This window comes from Podarcis tiliguerta, assembly GCF_965153285.1.
Source record: "Podarcis tiliguerta genome assembly, chromosome: 14".
Lineage (NCBI taxonomy): Eukaryota > Metazoa > Chordata > Lepidosauria > Squamata > Lacertidae > Podarcis > Podarcis tiliguerta.
This window is the reverse complement of record NC_139547.1, coordinates 11,036,371-11,055,660: the sequence shown is the minus strand read 5'-3', so window position 1 is coordinate 11,055,660 and position 19,290 is coordinate 11,036,371. Positions and strand designations below refer to the sequence as shown.

Sequence of the window (19,290 nt, the reverse complement as noted above, 5' to 3'; positions counted from 1 at the left end):
CAGGAGCACCATAAAAGAGCAGAACATTGTTAAGTCTTTTATTTTTGCATTTTTACTCATAGGGAGGTGTGTGTGTGGCAGTAGCGTAGCGTGAGGGGTGCAGGGGGGGCCGGCCGCACCGGGCGCAACATCTGGGGGTTAGGGTTAGGGGGCGCAAATCCACGGGTTAGGGGCGCAAATTACTTGCCTTGCCCCGGGTGCTGATAACCCACGCTTCGCCACTGGTGTGTGGTGTTTTCTGCCTCAGGCACCAAAATAAAGTGACTAGTTTTGGGTACTATGCATCTGATGAATGGAGCATTTGACGTTCTGTGTCAGGCAGCAAAACATCTTGGACCGGCTACATTTTAGACACCACGGTTAACCTTACAAGCATGAGGCTCCTTGAGCTCATGCACGCCACACACACAAAGAAATTAGAAGCTTCTGTCTCTAAACTTGGACAAAAAGTAAAATTATGGTTTACCATTAAACCAAGGAAGTCTTCAGTCACTCAGTGCACAAGTGAAGCAAATATTATAGACACCTTAATTACTCCCAGTGCTCTCTCACTCACAGTCCCATTTTCAATTTACTGGACATGCTCTGTATTTTGCATATTTGTATTCCTGATGTTCGCTATTTTAACATTTTCGAAGCTTGCAATATGGGCTTAGGGCACAGGTCAGTTGCGGAAAAGCGGCATAAAAGTAAAACCAACCCATCCATAATCCATTCCTCCTTGCCAGTAGAGTTGAGTTTGCAGCCTTCCTCATTCACCATCCCTAGGATTTTTGTTGGGGGGACACGACCTCAGATTTGTATTGATTTGGGGGGCCAGCTGCCTCCTGTCCCCCCTTAGCTACATCCATGCTACTCAGCAGTCAATCCCCTTCAGTTCAGTGGCCCTTCCCCGCATCCGCGCAAGCACCCGCGCAGATACAGCGCTGTCAAGCACAACTGCGCGCAGAGTCCCAAGTAAACCGCGCGCAGGATTGCAGCCATCCAACCACGTCAGGGGTCCTTTCCGTCTGGGGTTTGCTTCTGCTGCGCCACCGCGCCGTAGTTCAATAACTCTGGGTGGCTTTTAGGATCGCGGTGCGCGCCTTTGCGTGTGTGAAGGGAGAGCGAGAGAGAGAAACCCTTCCTCCTTCCGCCCGACTTCTTCAGCCAGCGATTACTTTTACCTTTCACCCGCACCAGATTTCTCCCCCCCCCCCATCTCCTCGGGGAAAACCGAGACAACAGGATTCCCTCGTCCCCGGCTGACCCGTGACCCGCATTCCTTTCCCACACAATACGGGCAGAGGCGGCTGCTGGGCTTCTTCTGCCCTCCATATGGCGACGGGGAAAGAGTGTGTGGGGGGGGGGGGGTAGAGAACTGCCGTTTGCTAAGGGTCTCGTGGGAACCGTCGCTCCCTCGAAGGGGCAAACTACAGTTCCCGGAGGATACTTTCTGCGGGGCGCTCGGGGGCTTTTGCAGCCAGCCAACCCGCAAAGCTTTGCGGCCATTAAAAGAAACCCCCTTCGCGCCCCCCAGCGGAGGGCGGGCTTGGAGCGGCACCTGCCTCGGCCGCGATTCCGCCCGCTTTTCTCGCCCCCCTTTACCTGCGTGTAGAGGTCGCTGAGCGCCATTTGGCCGCCCGCTTGTGGCCCCGCTTGTGGGCGGAAGGCTGAGGGGGAAGGAAGGAGAAGGGGCTCCCCGACCCGCCGAAGGAAGGAGGCCCGGAGGCGGTCGGCGGAGCTGCCTCAGCCCAGCTCCTCTCGCGCGGCGGGCGGCTCCGGGCAGAGGTGGAGCCCGAGGGCGAGGAAGCGCCGATGCCTCCCACGGCAGGAGCGCCACGTTTGTTGGCTTGCCCGCCGCCGGGCGGCCTTTTCCGCTTAAGGGAGGGCTGAGAGTTGAGGTTCCCCCGCAGTTGTTATTATTATTATTATTATTATTATTATCATTAGTGCCGGATTTACATATAAGCTAAACAAGCTATAGCTCAGGGCCCCACTCTCTTGGGGCCACCCAAAAAAAATTAAAGGAAAAAAACCTTGATGTACATTTCCAAAATATAAGATAAAAATCTAAAATAAAATCTACATACAGCAACAGTGTTTTGTGTTGTGTAGGCTCCCATGATGTAAGTAATGGGCCTGCCTGCTAGCCTGCTCCCTAAAATATCACTGGTTTGCTCATTTCTATATCAATTACTTTAATAATATACATATTTTGTTATGTGCAAATGGCTTTAGATACCTATGAGGTCGATAAAGTACCATATAGCATATATTCAACACAGAAAAACAGTGGCAATTTGTTTTTGACAAAGGGCATCTGGGCATATAAAGGGCCCCATTACCTTCAGTAGCTTAGGGCCTCATCAAACTTAAACCCAGCCATCATCATCACCATCATCATCATCATCATCATTATTATTATTATAAAAGAGGGGAGCCACCAGGTTTCTAGGAAGGTTGCAAAGGCTGAAGGGGTTAAAAAGAGTCAAAAATAGCAGGTAGCGGTGATGGGGTGACACCTGTTAGCCACAATAAACACCCCCCTCTGACTCCTGTGTTGTTGTTGTTGTTGTTGTTGTTGTTATTATTATTATTATTATTATTATTATTTATACCCTGCCCATCTGGCTGGGTTTCCCCACCTCTGCAAGACACTTGTTAGGAACAATGTGGTGTTGTTGTTGTTGCTTGATGGCACAGGTCATTTTTAAGGCCATGCACATAGGAGCCAACTCCTAGGAAAAGAGGTCTCTTTGGCGGCAGTTTGGCCCTGATAAAATCTTAGAGGGAGCTGCTGCCCCATCACCACCATCATGGCCCAAGTTGCTGGGCATTGCCATTCAAATGGTGTTCATGTCTTTGCGAGGGATTATGCAGGGACGGGGCTTATCTGCCCTCCCCAATATTTTGTTCAAGTTGGCAGCCCTGACCTTGCATCAGATTCTGCACTTAGGCTGGAATAATCAGATGCATAATTCTAGGATGGGCCCCACCCGATGGAGGGACGCCTGGCTGGACAGTAGTACATGTAAAAAAAAAGGATCTAGGTGTCCTAGTTGACCACAAGCTTAACAAGAGTCAACAGTGTGACCAAAAAAAAAAAAAAAAAAAAAGCTAATACAGTCATACCTCGGGTTACAGCTACTTCAGGTTGCGTTTTTTCAGGTTACGGACCTCTAAAACCTAGAAGTACCGGAACGGGTTATTTCCAGGTTTCGGCGATCGCCCATGTGCAGAAGCACTAAATCGTGCTTTGCGCATGTGCAGAATCGCAACCCGTGCATGTGCAGATGCAGGTTGCGAACTCTGCAGGTTGCGAACATGCATCCCGCATGGATCACATTCGCAACCCAAGCGTTCATTGTATTATATATATATTATATTCTGGAAGCCACCCAGAGTGCAGCCAGATGGGTGGGGTGGTTGTATTATTATTATTATTATTATTATTATTATTATTAGAAGTATAGTATGCAGATCAAGGGAAGTAAATAGTACCACTCTATTCTGCCATGGTCAAACCCTGCCCTCGAGTACTGTGTGCATTTCTGGGCACCACAGCTTAAGCAAGATATTGACAAGCAGAGGAGGTCGACCAAGATGATAAAAGGTCTGGAAGTATCTGAAGGGCTGTCACATGGATGATGGAGCAAGGGTATTTCAACTAAACATTAGGAAGAACTTTCCGATGGCAAGAGCTGTTTGACAGTGGATTGCAATATACCTTGGAAGGTGGTGGATTCCTTCACTGGAGGTTTCTAAACAAGATTGGATGATCCATCTGCCAGGGATTATTTAAGTTGTCGTTCTTGTATTGCAGCAGGTTCAACTAGTTGACCTTTGGGGTTCCCTAACAACTCTACAATTCTATGCTTTAGTGAAGATTCAGGATTTTTGGGTTGCAGATATTTAAGCAGTGTTTAAAGTTGACCTGCAGCCCTCCATTTGGATCCTCCATTTTGGAATGTGCGTTTATTGAAGCTGCTACCATGGTGCAGCAATAAATGTAAGTCTCGTAAGTTGAGGGACGCTGTACCCATTCTTTGTTTCCCTGCTAGATTGCCTATAAACAGAGCTGCAGTCCTCCTCAAGTTACCGTACTTGTAAATCCCATTGAACTCAGCATGACTGACATCTGTAGGTTGAACATTCAACTGCACTTGATAACTCCAGGAATAATGTATTTACACGAGAGACACCGAAGAAGACTTAACAGTTGTATTTTTATTTGGACATTTCAGTGATAGCTAAGGTACAGCATTTATGAAGCATACGTTTACTAAATACGTCAGACACTATGACAGTTCAGAGCTTATTTCATTCTGATACCGTTTTGGTTTCCATCTAAGCACAGTAGCAATATCTAGTGAAAACCTATTGTCTGTCAAAACCTTTGTTTCAAAAAGAATTACAATTTTAAAAATAGTAATTTCCAAAGGATTTTTATGTGATCTTTTGAAATGTGTCTGGTTTTGAAATCTTAATTGAAAAGAGACCTTCAGCTTCTAAATGCTGGTGGTTTCGAGATATGGAACCAAAAGGCAAAATGCCACTATCCCAAGCAAATTTGGATAAAAGCTTTACTGGAATAAAAGGGACTTCTGTCCATGTACTGACCCGGAACCAGAGATGATCTGTTATTTTAAAAAAATCTGTATGCAAAAGCAAAAAAGCATCGCCAGAAACTGTCCCATAGATTCAGAGTGTCTTCTTTTTGGAGGACAAGCTGGGTATCTGCAGTGCACTGCTATTGTGACTGCTTCCATGTGCACATGAAAACAGATCCAATCCACCAATCATAGGATTCTTTATTTAATGAGCACATGGGATTTCATGGAAAAGGGGAGAAGTACAAGCAGAGCAGCTATCCCATGCATGCAACAGGAGTAGGATCTTTAGACTGAGGCAAGTATTTCTATAGCATATTATTCTTTATTTATGAAGGTTAGGGGTGTGATTCTCTGCACACCACATGCAAATATGTTCCACTGAACTGGGGCTCTAAAATCACCCACAAGATTGCATACTTGATCAGTTAATATTTAACAAAACCGAATCTTTAAATCTTTTTTAAGTTCATCCCTAATTGAAGCCTGCGAAGTGTTTTGCTAAAATCTGGACAGAAGGTTATGTTGCAGAATCAGTGGACTCATCACTGGAAGAAGAAAATATCTGAAACCTAATGAGGTAATATTTGTGCAATACTTCAGGTCTGTACATTTCAAAAGGGTTCTTGTAAGTCCCCCCCCCCCCAGCATTGAGAGACTATTCCTTATCAAATTGACAAAATTAGAAATAAAGACATTTCCACATTAAAAAGCAATAACCATGCTATAAAGGAAGGGGAAATAAGCATAACCAGAATTGTGTTAGGCGTAAGGATTCTAAACCAGAAGAACTAAACTGAACATTTTATATTTGTGTATCAGTACTAAAAATGTTAACCTAAGAAAAGTGCATGTAAAATACTGCTATGTAAAGTATTAGATGAATTAGAAAATACCAGTTAAACTTAGAAATATCTTCCTTTAAAACATGTGAAGCAGCATACTATTTTAATGCGACCGAAAGTAGTATTAGACTACTGAATATAAGGATAATGCCTATAAACATCTATCACTCTGGTAAATACAGTAAGGCTTTTTTTACAGGTAAACAAAAGGGAGGATTCATACATTTAAGCATAGTTTCTGAAGTAGTTAAGTTTCTTGAGATAATTTTATCTTACTAGAAGAATTTTAAAGGGCAGAATTTCAGTTAATTCACAGGAGGAAGATGGTGGAAATTCTGTTTTTGTTGAGGTTCTAATTTTTAAAAGTGCTGCTGTCGCTTTACATCAGTGTCATTACAATTATCACATGATATACTAAGAATCCAGTGAAAATGTGAGAAGATAGTGTACTCTATCATAATTTAAAAAAAACTGTGATCATCTCCGACTCTAGGGTACCCCTCTAGGGTAGCAAATTGTGTGTCTTCCCATTTTTGCTCAGGGCTCCTTGGTGATATGGCACCCTTCCTGGCTGCAGACACAGAGGATATCTGTTTTTGACAGTATTTTAAAGTTGTTTTAGAAGAAGCACGGCTTGTTAGGAATCATTTTTGCAAACTTTATGCCGGATGTAAAGTAAACATATTCAAGTAAACAACTGTTCGTTTGCCATAAAGAAAATATATATTAGACAATGCTTGAGTTGAAGTAGCTGAATGTTTCTTAAAACAACCATCATACTCTGCCAACAACAAAAATCCAAAAAGAGAGATAACCCAAATCAGTTTTTTAAGAACAGTACTGAAGAATAAACAGCAGCTCACTTTATTTACTTTATCAGTGACCAGGTGACAGGTGCACATCACTGGTCTTCTCAAGTGAGAGCAATGTCGCTCTAAGGATGTACAGAGAAATTTAAACAATATGCCTTTACAGCATAAAGATATGTTTTAAAATAAATATACATTACAATTGCTATAATACAATATTGCACATGGCAATCTCAAAATATGTCATTTCTTCCTATGTATATCTGATCAGCACTGACCGTATTAAAAAAAAATCAACATCAGAAAACAGTGAGCAAGAATAAACAGACATTTTGAACTGTCAGTTCCACATTGATGCAAGTGTTCAGAACGCGACAGATTCCAGCAAAAATGTTATCAAGCAGTAGCCTTCTTCTTAATGTGTCCAGTGAAATATTCCCATAGATACAGAAGCAGAGTATTACTGTTACTCGTATTATTTTTCAAAGTGTACCCAAATCAGAGTTTGTTTTACATTTTGAAAAATGAATGTGAAGGACCTAAGGTATTCAGGAGATTTGGAGTAAAGTAATTCCTCTCTCACCTAAGCATTTGAGAGTCATCTTAAATATCTAAAATATCTTAAACAACAACTCCAAAACGGATAATATTAAAGCATACATACTGTCATTAAGCTGGCAACTAAAAAAACCCCCGAGGTGTGAAGCTAACATACACCAGAATGATAAATAAATACTAAAAATATAATATGTTTGGGTTTTGTTCATTGAACTCGGGGTCTTCAATACTTTTAAGTAAACATTTGAAATACAATTACTATGCCTCTTCCAGTTTGTTGTTTGTGCTTAGTTACCATTTCCTATTACCAGCGATATTCCTTACTTCTTACATAAATCTTGTTAAAAGACTGGACTATTAAAGTTGTTGTTTTTTTAAATCCTTATTTCTCTTGCCTAAAGATTATTACTGTACATTTATAAGAACACAGCACACAGCAGCACTTGGATATGTTTTGAAACAGTACTAACTAATGAACAGCTATGTTGTACCATACTGTAAGCCAGAAGACTTTTTTGATACTTCGCATCATTTATGTCACACTGACATAAATAAGGAATAATTTTGACAGATTATCTCCTGGAGTCCAATCTACTACGAAGGTCTACTGTGCATGCCCCATTGAAGAAACCGCAGCTTCTGTTCACTACAATGGGTTTGCACAGACCCAATGCCTGGTATATTCTGTTTTCTACTGCCCTTTTGCATTACACTTTCCAGTCTCTAACATGTTTTAACATATAGCAGATAATCCCTAAATGCTTATATACTTCACTAAAAAAAAAATCACACCTTTAAAATGGACTCTTCTGTCCTCTCTGGTCCCTGTCTACGAGCAAATCTATGACTTAGTTACATTTAAGTAAGTTAATAAGGAGTTAAAATGGCCTCTCAGCTATATCTTCTCTATCAGCTTCCACAGCTAGGGAGTGGACCAGGGAGAAGTTCTCTCTCAGGTCCGCTCCCCAGCCACGCCCCCAGCTTGCTAAAAACTGAGCCCCTCTAGCCAGTGTCTGGCTGCTGGTACTCTCCCACCACGCCAAAGGCTGAGGAAGCGAGACCAACCCTGCCAAGGTTGCACCGGAGCCACAACCACAGCTCCCAGAGAGTCCTGATGGGAAGGGACCTTCTCTAACTCAATGTGAATCAGAAAGAGACAGATTGAGGGTACACACTGACACCATCACATTGGAAGTGGCTATATGCATCTTTTTACACCAGGTGTGTGTGTGTGTAGCAGGGAGCTGCAATCGGTGGCCGCTTCAAACTTAAGTGGTGCACATTTTGTTCCTCAGCCTTGCTAAATTAGGGGAAACTGCTCTTCCGGTGGTCCCAAGTACAATAAAAGTTTTGCCTTGCCCACCAGCAACAGAACTTTTGATCTCGGAGGAAAGGGAATAGAAAAGCTTTGTTCCTCAGAATGTCTCTAGTGCCAAACTCAAATATAAAAGACAGCTTGTGACTAACGGGGGGGGGGGGGGGAGGTTCAGGGAATGATCCGTACTGAAAAATTCCTAATTCTGAAAACTTTTTATAGACCTCAGCATGAGAGTAGTGAGTTTATACAAATGTTTATGTCTCCGTTAGCCTTCAGCTCGAGACAGTTACGCAGCATTCCAGCTTTCTGCAATGCTTTTCAGGGCATCTACAATATTTCCCCCAGCTTTCTTCCATTCCCCACCCCAGCCATGGCTTTTCAGTGTCTCCACTGTTTTAAGATTACAGGTAAGCACACTCATGATCAAAAGCGAACTGTACACTTGCTTCAGACACGACAGATGAATCCCAGGCCCAAACTTGCTGGGATCTGGATGGTTTCTAATGCAAGAGATGATGGGTTAAACGGGAAAGTAACAGGGAAAATATGCTTAGCATCCATTAGCAGCTGAGGAGAGTCTTTCTTGTCTCGCATACGGAGCTGCAAAAATAAGAATGCATCACGTTAGTATTTCAATTTATTTCCTGTATTGTTGATGATGATGATTTGATACCCACCCCCTTCACCCTAAAATCCCAGGGTGGGACACAACAATTTAAAATTCAACGTTAAAAACGGTTTAAAGCAAAATGCAATCACTGGATTAGGGTGGGTTCTAAAGACATCTATCTAGAGTAACAAAGGCCAAGGTAAAGACGCGTGTGCTCAGCATATCACAAAAAAATGTATGGTGAAGGTGCTTGACACAATTCTATGGGGGGGAAGTTCCAAAACCTAGGGGCAGCCACAGGAAATTCTGAGGGACTACCAAGATGGACCCCTCCACTGATTTTAGCACCCAGGAAACAGTGTTTCAGATATTTTGGGTCTACGTTGTTTAGGGCTTTATGTGCTAACATGAGTACATAACATAATGCATATGTTCTTTTACAAAAATGCTTCAGAATTCCCCCCTATGAACCACTTTCCCCAAATTTCTATCAAATGAGGCATGCTCTTTTCACCACCTCACTGCCAGCTGGAAGCTGGAAGAAAGATGATCCCCTGCCTGGGATGCTTGTGCCTCATTGGCAGAAACTACCTGGGTGCTCCTTTTCCTCCTCTTTGGCCTGGTTTGTACCACCACTGCACTACCTGTGATATTTTCTTTTCTTTCGTTAACACAAGCAAAAAGGAGAAAAGTAAAAAAAATGGTTTACCTGTATCGTCCGGATAAAGGACACAGACACTCTTTCTTCAAACTCATTAACAGGAGTATACAAGTTCAAAACTTTCACAATCTGTAAGAAAAACAGATTTTTGGTTTGTTCCCCTTCCCCTCTTGGTAACTTACAGGTGCTTGCTTTTCATTTAACCCTTGCAATGTTTTAAATCAGCAATCTTCAACTTTTCCAGACCGGGGCCTGCTTTTAACCCAAACAGGCATTTGGACCCCTGTTTCTTAATTATTTAACCATATATTTGTATGGTGGGAGGGCTGGTGTTGCAGCCACCTCAGATCAGGCTGCAAAGCAGTAGTGGGTCCTGGCCTATCAGCCGAAGACCAGCATTTTAAATTATACCTCTCCAAACCTCTCAGATACACACCAATTAAATTGCTTTGCTGGCTTAAGTCTTACACCTTTATAATTCTTCAAGAAAATCACCTTGGGTTGCAGTAAGTAGCAATGCTGGAATGCATGTATTTGAGAATACATTAGAATACCACACCCAAGCACTACAACAAAAACAGAACCCAAATTCTATACTTGAACTATAATAAAACCCTGGAACTTCGCCTCTAGCATAATGCCTTATTCTCCTGTAAACAAAGCCAAAATACAAGGCGAAACTTAATTTATTTTTTGTAATGACTGCTCGTACAGAAAACTGCATTTGGCATGTAGGTTTTGCAGTGCTTGCTCCCTTTTCAGAATTCCGTTTTCGTATTTCACAACTTCTGAAGTTAGCATTTTATCAATGACAGTATTTCAATAATAATTGCCAATATGGCGAATGGACACACAGTCGAAGCACCACAATGACATAACTCAGATTATAATGTAAGAAAGGCTGGCTTACCTGTGCAGTAGTTAAGGCATTGCACATGGAACAAATGGCCTCGGCATCCTCATCCGTTTTCTTTTTCACCTGCAACAACTGCGCTGCTTGGATGAGAGGCTCCAGAGTTTCTTTAGCCCCACTATTCATCAGATTTTTGTCACGAAGCCATTCTTCAAGCTGACTTACATTGTACCTGTTAAGTTTAACCCATGCACACATTAAAAACCACAGTGTTTAAGGTTTTCAGTCAGCCTGAACAAATGGTGGGTGGAAACTTTTTATAAATGCATTATTGCTTTATTATTTCCCTTCACACAATATTCTGTAAATTATTTAACAAATGTCTTTTTCTGACTGCAGCTCCTGCTGCTCCTCCCTAACACAGTTCAGGAAATTATGCACAATGCCTTTAGAAAGCAAAATACTTACTAAGTAGGAATATAAATCCAAAAGCTCCAGCACTTTACCTAGTTCTTTACTTGCTTTTTAAAAATATATAGGGCAGAATTTTGTTTTTACCATTCATCAATAAAAACTAAGCACACCCCCTTAAGGAATCCCAATGCCCAAAGTTGGCAAATAAATATCTGCCCTATGAAAATTAAATTTAGCAGCTGTGCCGTACCAAACACGGACAGGGCTACACATCAAGCTCATAACAGAGTGATGCATATAGCTTCTTAACCCACAAAACATGACTGAGCTAGTCCCTGAATCCTTGCTTGCAGAAAAGCAATTTCCCCATTAAGCCCCCCAAGAATTCCATTTACTCAGGACAGAACTTCAGATTATAAGGCACTTCCCCTTTTCTTTGTAATGTGGGGTTCTCTTCGATAGCAGACTGTATATGTGCAGACAATCCTCCCTTCATTGTGCACAGCAGCCCCCTCCACCACCACTCCTAAAAACTTTCCTGCTTATCATCCAGCCATTTTCAAAACCAAAAATAAGCCTAATAGGGAAATGGTTAAGAAACTCTTTTTCTGCCAATTGATCTGACCTACATTACCCCTAAAGGGATGTGAGTGGCGCTGTGGGTTAAACCACAGAGCCTATGACTTGCTGATCAGAAGGTCGGCGGTTTGAATCCCCGCAACAGGGTGAGCTCCCGTTGCTCGGTCCCTGCTCCTGCCAACCTAGCAGTTCGAAAGCATGTCAAAGTGCAAGTAGATAAATAGGTACCGCTCCAGTGGGAAGGTAAACGGCGTTTCCTTGCGCTGCTCTGGTTCACCAGAAGCGGCTTAGTCATGCTGGCCACATGGCCCGGAAGCTGTACGCCGGCTCCCTCGGCCAATAAAGCGAGATGAGTGCCACAACCCCAAAGTCGGTCACGACTGGACCTAATGGTCAGGGGTCCCTTTACCTTTACCTTACATTAAAGGTAAAGGTAAAGGTACCCCTGCCCGTACGGGCCAGTCTTGACAGACTCTAGGGTTGTGCGCCCATCTCACTCAACGAGGCCGGGGGCCAGCGCTGTCCGAAGACACTTCCGGGTCACGTGGCCAGCGTGACATCGCTGCTCTGGCGAGCCAGAGCCGCACACGGAAACGCCGTTTAGCTTCCTGCTAGTAAGCGTTCCCTATTTATCTACTTGCACCCGGGAGTGCTTTCGAACTGCTAGGTTGGCAGGCGCTGGGACCGAACAACGGAAGCGCACCCCGCCGCTGGGATTCGAACTGCCGACCTTTCGATCGGCAAGCCCTAGGCGCTGAGGCTTTTACCCACAGCGCCACCCGCGTCCCTTACCTTACATTAAAAAGGTAAAGGTACCCCTGCCCGTACGGGCCAGTCGTGTCCGACTCTAGGGTTGTGCGCCCATCTCACTTAAGAGGCCGGAGGCCAGCGCTGTCCGGAGACACGTCCGGGTCATGTGGCCAGCGTGACAAAGCTGCATCTGGCAAGCCAGCGCAGCACACGGAAACGCCGTTTACCTTCCCGCCAGTAAGCGGTCCCTATTTATCTAGTTGCACCTGGGGGTGCTTTTGAACTGCTAGGTTGGCAGGCGCTGGGACCGAGCAACGGGAGCGCACCCCACCGCGGGGATTCGAACCGCCGACCTTTCGATCGGCAAGTCCTAGGCACTGAGGCTTTTACCCACAGCACCACCCGCGTCCCTTTACCTTACATTACATTACTCCTAATGTACGCATACATTTAGAAAACATGCTCACTGCTTGCCTCCTCACAGTATGCCATCATTTGTGACCCAGACCATAAGGTCAGTTCTGGCCATCCTTAACCCTCAGGAAGATAGGGGTTGAAAGGAAGGAACACATGAAAGAAGTGTATAACTCAAGTAATATGATACTGTGCACAGTGGGTGTACAACCCACTGCCTCATTGCGTTTAGGAAAATCACCAGTTTGGCAAGTATGTGAACTTGTCAAGAATAATTCTCTTTAACGTAGTGAATTCCCAAGTCTAAAAATAACCTTAAAATCAACCACCTGGTTCAGGAAGAATTCACTATTATGCCCAGCAAGTATAGCCAAAAGAGCTGAAAACATTTCAGAAGATATCCTCACCTTATCTGCATCCCTTTGCTCCAGGAGCACATATCTTTCCGCAGGAGGAGGTTATTGAGGGTCACTGCTCCAATGATGTAGAACATCTGCTTGACTACCTGTTTGATCAGCTCTGGATCCATTCCATGCTGACACATGATGGAGTGGAAGGTATTCAGCTGTCGGATGATAGAGTCCAGCGTGTACGTCCCTTCGTCAGCAATGCTGGAGGTTCTCTTTCGGAGACCAGTTGGTTTCACCCCCGACACCCCTTGGATCGTTTCATGCTCCAACATTCCTGAAACTGATTGACAAGATGATGATGATAGTTATTTATATCCTTTCTCCCAGAATTGAGACTCAACGTGGCTCACAACATTAAAACAAATACAAATAAAACACAAATCGCTAAAAACATGGTTAAAAGTACTGTATTTTTTGCACCATAACACTCACTTTTTTCCTCCTAGAAAGTAAAGGGAAATGTCTGTGCGTGTTATGGAGGGAATGCCTACGGGTGGCATGCCTACAGATTTTCCTCCTCTAAAAACTACGTGTGTGTTATGGTCGGGTGCGTGTTATAGAGCGAAAAATACAGTAATTAAACAATCTATAGAATTAAAACAATGTGGCCCATGAGGACATTTCCCCAAATCACGCCCACTCACCCATCAGTGATAGGTGGGAAGACGGGGTTAAAACACAAGCAGGGAACAGGCTTGTGCAGCCAAGACAGCAGGATTTAACTCCCAATCATCAGTGGTGATTAAATCCTGTTCAGTTCAAGCGGCCCAGGATTTCTGTTGAATCCCCCAGTTTTTGGAGGCTCAAACAAGAGCAGGGTAGTTTGGGGTAACTGTGTGAAAGCCTTTGCAAAAGTGCTTTCAGGCAGTGCTTTGCCACATAGTTCCAACAAGCAAGACTTCAAAGGACAGCATCACCTGACACCATTATGATGCCAGGTGATTGACAGGAAGTGGCTTGGACCACGACAATGGAGTGGTGTACCAACCAGTCAGCTGAAAAGGCCATGTCATTGGTATGTCCTGCCATGTGTCTTGGGCCAATGATGTGCTCCAGCAGCTGTTATGAACTGTCATGGCAGCCATGAAATCCTGTACTGGACCCATCAAGGCAACAGCAGCATGCATATTAAGATATCCCCAAACTAATGTCCACGTTTTTCCCAACATCATCACTGAGATTGCCCCCAAGAAGCCCACAGGCAAGATTTGAGAGCAATAGTACTCTCTCACTGTTGTTCTCCAGCAACTGGTATTCAAAGGCATATGGCCTCTGATCCTGAGGTAGTATACAGTATAGCCATTGGGACTCACAACCTTATCTTCTATAAATTTGTCCAATCCCCCAACTGTTGAATTCCCCATTCTGATTTTCGCTTGTCCAGGTAAATCAGACTTCTTTTAATAAGCTTTGACTGCTGTTTATAATGAAAAAAGTATATATAATGTCATCTCTCTTAGAAATAAAAGCTCTTCTTTTAACAGTGGAGTCATAGGCGTAAACGGCAGAGATGTCTAGTTAATTAGAAAAGGAAACCACAGGTTTCTATTTTTTCTCTCTCTTCATTTTGCCTTACCAATCATTGGCTGCAGAATATTCTCCAACACTCTGACAAGCTGCTGGTAGATCTGAATGGCCAAGTCACTCAGCACTTGTCTGTATTCAGCAAGGTCAAAGTTAGTGAGGCAATGTTCATTCTGACGAGGTGTGTTGTGCTTCATAAAACCCTGGATTTGAAGAAGACAATGGTGCACATTTGTTGCAGTTTGTATTTATGTGTTTCCATTACGTTATCCAAAACACTCTGGATGGGCAGCATGTTTCAAAAACAGTCAACGGGTTCCGTTCCCTCTTGCCTCCCAACCTTGCCATCAAATGCCTTCCAAAGGAGCAGAGGCTCAGTACTTTTTTCAGAGCAGGGGGCAATGATGTAATTTGCTGGAGTGGCGTTTGCCAGTGCTGTAAGCCTGGGGGTGTTGGGGGTGGGAATGAGACTGATCCAAGATTACCCAGTGAACCTCATGGTGATCAGGGATGTGAACCCAAGTCTCCCCAGCCCAAGTCCAACATGCTAAGCCTTTACCAGTTCAGGCAATTTTTTTATTTTCCTTGGGGGTGTGGCTATGGACTCTTTGGGGTGTGGCTTTGGGGACTGTCGTGATTAGCTTCTGCACATCAAAATTTACCATTACACCACTGCCAAGAATAGATACAACTCTTGCTCTTGTCAATACTCTCTGCTGTGGCTTACAAATAGAAGCCATGCTTTCATCTTGAACAAGCAGATGCCTTCAACCCATTTTGCCTTCCACCCATTTTGTACATGCAAAGTCAAAAGTAAAAGTGAAAAACATAAATGGCAAGACGTACCTCTTCACCACTGTACTGCTTCAAGCAGTGCAAAAATCGGCATGTGTTAGACAGCCAGAAGGAAACTGTTTCAAAGTCATCACCTCTTTTCTGAAAACAGATGAAGAAATAAATACAGCGTGCATGAAAAGACAATTGGAAGAAAACATGGTCACAGTTAACTGCTTTAATTGCTATGTTTATATATATATATATTTATAGATATTTTATTGAGTTTTACATAGAAAAAGAAACAACAAAAAGTGAACAGCAACAAAAACAGAAAAAATACAAAATTACACAAACACAGAACAACTAAAATAACAAAGAAAAAAGACAAAAATAAAAACAATTTTATCTTCATAATGTTTCTTGCGTTAACTTATTTCTCCGACTTCCCCAGACCTCCCTTCCCTGTATTCCAAGTCATATATTGAACAACAAATCCCTTCCCTCTGTCTTAATTAATTTTTATCTTAGTTTTAATATCTTAATATAACTTAATCTTCTTGTCTCTTAACATATTAGATCTTTTAATTTTTAAACTTTTTACTAATAACCTTTTACATTCCATCTGATGTCATTCTAACATTCATTAATCTTGTAATATTTCTGTAAATAAATTATTTATTTAAATAATCTTTAAACTTCCTCCAATCTTCCTTCACCGTCTCTTCTTGCTATGTTTATAAAGTATGGAAACAAAACTGCCATTTTTTCCTCTTGTCCCCATATCATTTGCTATGCAACACTAAGTGTTAATTCTCCACACTGACATTGTCATTAGATAATAAACGTACCTTCAATATTTTTTTGATGCCATTAATAGTCGAAGTTAGCAAGGACCTCACTTTTTGGTCATCATTAAGATAGTCAGCATGGCGGACACACATGAACAAAATGTATGCTGGCAATCCTGGGATCAGGTTGACTGCCACACCTCGTGGCTTCAGATCTGAATAAGAACACAACAGTATGCACATGTAAATTCATAAACAGCTTTGCTGTGTTTTATATGGCCTGGTAAAACTGCAGCTCTCCAATTTACCAGAATTGTTCTGGGACAAGTTAGTACTAATACTTTTTATTTGATTTCAAAGTTATGTTTCCTCTTCCAGTTTTCTGTGAAAAATTATCTGTGCCCAGAACAGAACAGAATAATGTGAAGTTACAAAAGGAAACAAAGAGATATGTAATGCAACTGATATGAAGAGCTGAACTTTCTCGGTGAATGGGGATTGTTTCCTTTTCCCCAACGTTAGATAAACTGGACCAGTTTCAAGAAACACTCCACATTCATAGGCAAAAAGACTGGTTCATTTTATAAACAGAAAGGCTTCTTACCTAAAATCAGGTTCTTGACAAGCTTTGGCTCATCTTCCTTTTTATACTCTAACATCCCCTGGAAGTCCTTTTCTTTCCTTGGAATATTGACAGGATGGATTGGCTCATCAATTATTTGTCCAGGTGAAATGTTATCCATCTGGCCCACTACATCGAGAAATGGAGATTGATTCATAAAAATAGCTATTTGTCACAGAACCTCCCAGTTTTAGACAATAAGATTAATACTGAATTCTGGAATATTATCTGTCCATTCATTTCACAGCATGTTGGCTGTCTAGCTCATCTACAGGGTGTATTCCCAAAGGAGTAAGTGCGTACTTTTCAAATTAAGTTATTAGACTTATGATTCTTTCTATAGTTATGGGACATTAGATCTTTCAGGCTGCATCGCACACCCAATATGACAGGATTCACAGTTGTAGTCAAGCAAATAAATCCCCCCTCTAAGGGGTCCTTCACCATGAGAATAGAAGCTTTCTCACAATGTGTGAAGACATGCAACCCAGGATCAAAAAATGTTTGTGCTGAAGATCTTTGGACTCCCTCTACTTTTCCAAAGCTCTATTTAGGCATACTGCAACCAGTCTGGAAGGTTTGTCTGTATAAAATAAGTGAGCCATCTACTGCAATCAGTAAAAACTAGTGAAACATATACAAATTCCAATTTGTATAGATTCCCTTCTAGAAAAGAAGGTAATGCACAGGACTTTGCTCTATGTCCAGGTGTCACTTTGGACATTCAGGTAAGTTCACCTACTGCTGGTATCACAACCTTCTTCCTCTTGGCAAACTATTGTTGGTTATCCTATAAGCACTTCCATGACTTCTTTCTCTTCCCTTTCTGGTCTCTGCTTCCTTTAAAGCACATACAAGGCAAGGAAGCGCCACAGCTCACTTCTAACAAGCTACAGGTACCCCCACCCCTCACAAAAGCAAGATACTAAATACAGACTGAAAGCAACAACTCTTGGGCAATCTCCTTTTCTCATGTCATGCGCATACAACCAGGAAGGGGACAACCAGAGTGTTTACAGTCTACATATAATGTGTGTTTATGCCTTAAAAAGTTGGAACAGTAAAAAGGGTGAGATCTTACTAGGGATAAAGGAGCAAAAGGAGGTTTTTATATACTCTAAAGCTACAATACTATGCACACTTACTTGGGAGTAAACACTACTAAAATCAGTGGGACACTTCTGAGTAAGCATGAATAGGATTGGGCTGTACGTCGGTTAGACTCTGTTTAAGGAAATACTGAAAACCAGAAATTCCTTTTCCAAAATGTATGCTAAAAAGAATGCCCTCGGCAAACTGCCCCCAAGCAAAATCTGGCATGCTGAACAACTACTGTAGAAACTTTCCTCCATCTTTCATTCTTGTGTCAATCCACAGCATTAGAACCCACAGAAAACAACAAAGCCATTAGAAAACTGCCAAAGGCGGTCCACATCACCCCAGTACATCACAGTGCTGTGTGGTTTTAAATTTTTTCAACATCTTGCCTTCATACCTGGATCCAGTTCAACATGCAGTGCTAAGCCGACCGTGGCTTAGCACTATGAGGCAAACATGTGGGTTCAAAAACAAACCTTGGTTGGGAGTGAGACAAACTACAAGCCCAGGTTCAGGTATTAACACTTAAGCCACACCATGGATTAGCTCTGGGTGGAACAGCACCAGCAGAACCAAGGAAGGAGCACAGCAGCTGCGATCTTCACTCCAGGAAGCTGCACATTTCCTCGTTCACACTAAGCCATGGCTTGGCTTATTGTTACATGAGAAAGGGGCTGTACGCTGTGCAATTCAGGAAGTGAACATCTAAAACACACTGATCAGTGCCTATCTTCAGATAGATAGATTATGGTCATAGTTTGTACACACAGGATAGTTAAAACAGTAAGAACAAAACATAATAAGAAAACACAAGATTAAGAGAGGAGCCAACAGAAAATGTACTTTACCATCTGCTTCCTAATATGCATTGAGGCAGAAAAAGATTAGCTACCTTTTCAGTACCATAAGAAGTCATCACTTAAACAAGATATCAGAATCTGAGTGAGTCTCCCAGAGTTCTTAAAAAATGGACTATGCTTCAAGACTATATTTAATATGGCAAAGGGAAGGCAACAATTAGAACTTAGCCACTCCCTACTAACCCTTAACCAAGTGAAAGGTCTCAATGTAATCTGTAGGTGAGCAGCTTTTTTTCTTCTTAAGGTGTTCTTCCTGCAGACAATGCTTAGTAAACACAGAAATCTGTGATTTCTCGATGTTACCTCCTTGAAAGGCAAAGTACAATTGAGGGAGGGAGGAGGGAGGGGCTATGAAGCAAGCAGGGAGCTGTTTTCACCAAGGTAAGGAGCTATTTTACCTTGCACGGTAAATATTCTACCTGGCAGACAATGACTTATTGGTCAAAGTCTTCCGCCAAAATGACTAAGCTGGGAAGTCATGATTTCCTCTTGCACAGGCATTTATAAGGCAATGATTACCAAGGCTAAAGGTACGGCCATGCCCATTAGCATTTTAATTCCATGATGCATTGGGAGCATTATTGATGCATTTATTTCATCTATTAAAGTGTATGAGTAAACTGAAAACTGCACACAAACCTACAAGGGAAAATAGCAAATGAGCAAGAATTCAGTATGTTCCTTGAAGAGAAGGCCTTGTTCACTTGGAATCAGTTTGATCTCAATCTACTGTGCTACTGTTTCAATGTACCCTCTAAATACAGTATGTTTCAGGGGGGAAAGTCAATTTGACCTTGAATACTTGTGA

General features: G+C 42.5%; 2 protein-coding genes across 10 annotated transcripts in view; both read right to left on the bottom strand.

Moving 5' to 3' along the window:
• The window catches only part of MYO5C (myosin VC), a 52,224-nt gene extending 50,367 nt beyond the window's left edge, over nt 1-1,857 (bottom strand). Inside the window, exon 1 of one of the 2 annotated variants that reach the window (XM_083411797.1) lies at nt 1,588-1,857. In XM_083411797.1, coding sequence (XP_083267923.1) covers nt 1,588-1,614 — 27 coding nt within the window. In that variant the 5' untranslated portion in view covers nt 1,615-1,857. The remainder of the gene's footprint in view (nt 1-1,587) is intronic. The other variant, XM_083411798.1, reaches the window with a different exon arrangement.
• Nucleotides 1,858-4,189: 2,332 nt separating this feature from the next.
• MYO5A (myosin VA) overlaps nt 4,190-19,290 on the bottom strand; it is a 120,437-nt gene continuing 105,336 nt past the window's right edge. For all 8 annotated transcript variants that reach the window (XM_083411760.1, XM_083411763.1, XM_083411765.1 and 5 more), the window contains 8 exons: nt 16,507-16,653; nt 15,963-16,117; nt 15,184-15,273; nt 14,390-14,540; nt 12,811-13,093; nt 10,304-10,478; nt 9,442-9,522; nt 4,190-8,722 (listed from right to left, as the gene is read on the bottom strand). In XM_083411760.1, the coding sequence (XP_083267886.1) occupies nt 8,570-8,722; nt 9,442-9,522; nt 10,304-10,478; nt 12,811-13,093; nt 14,390-14,540; nt 15,184-15,273; nt 15,963-16,117; nt 16,507-16,653 (1,235 nt within the window). In that variant the 3' untranslated portion in view covers nt 4,190-8,569. The remainder of the gene's footprint in view (nt 8,723-9,441; nt 9,523-10,303; nt 10,479-12,810; nt 13,094-14,389; nt 14,541-15,183; nt 15,274-15,962; nt 16,118-16,506; nt 16,654-19,290) is intronic.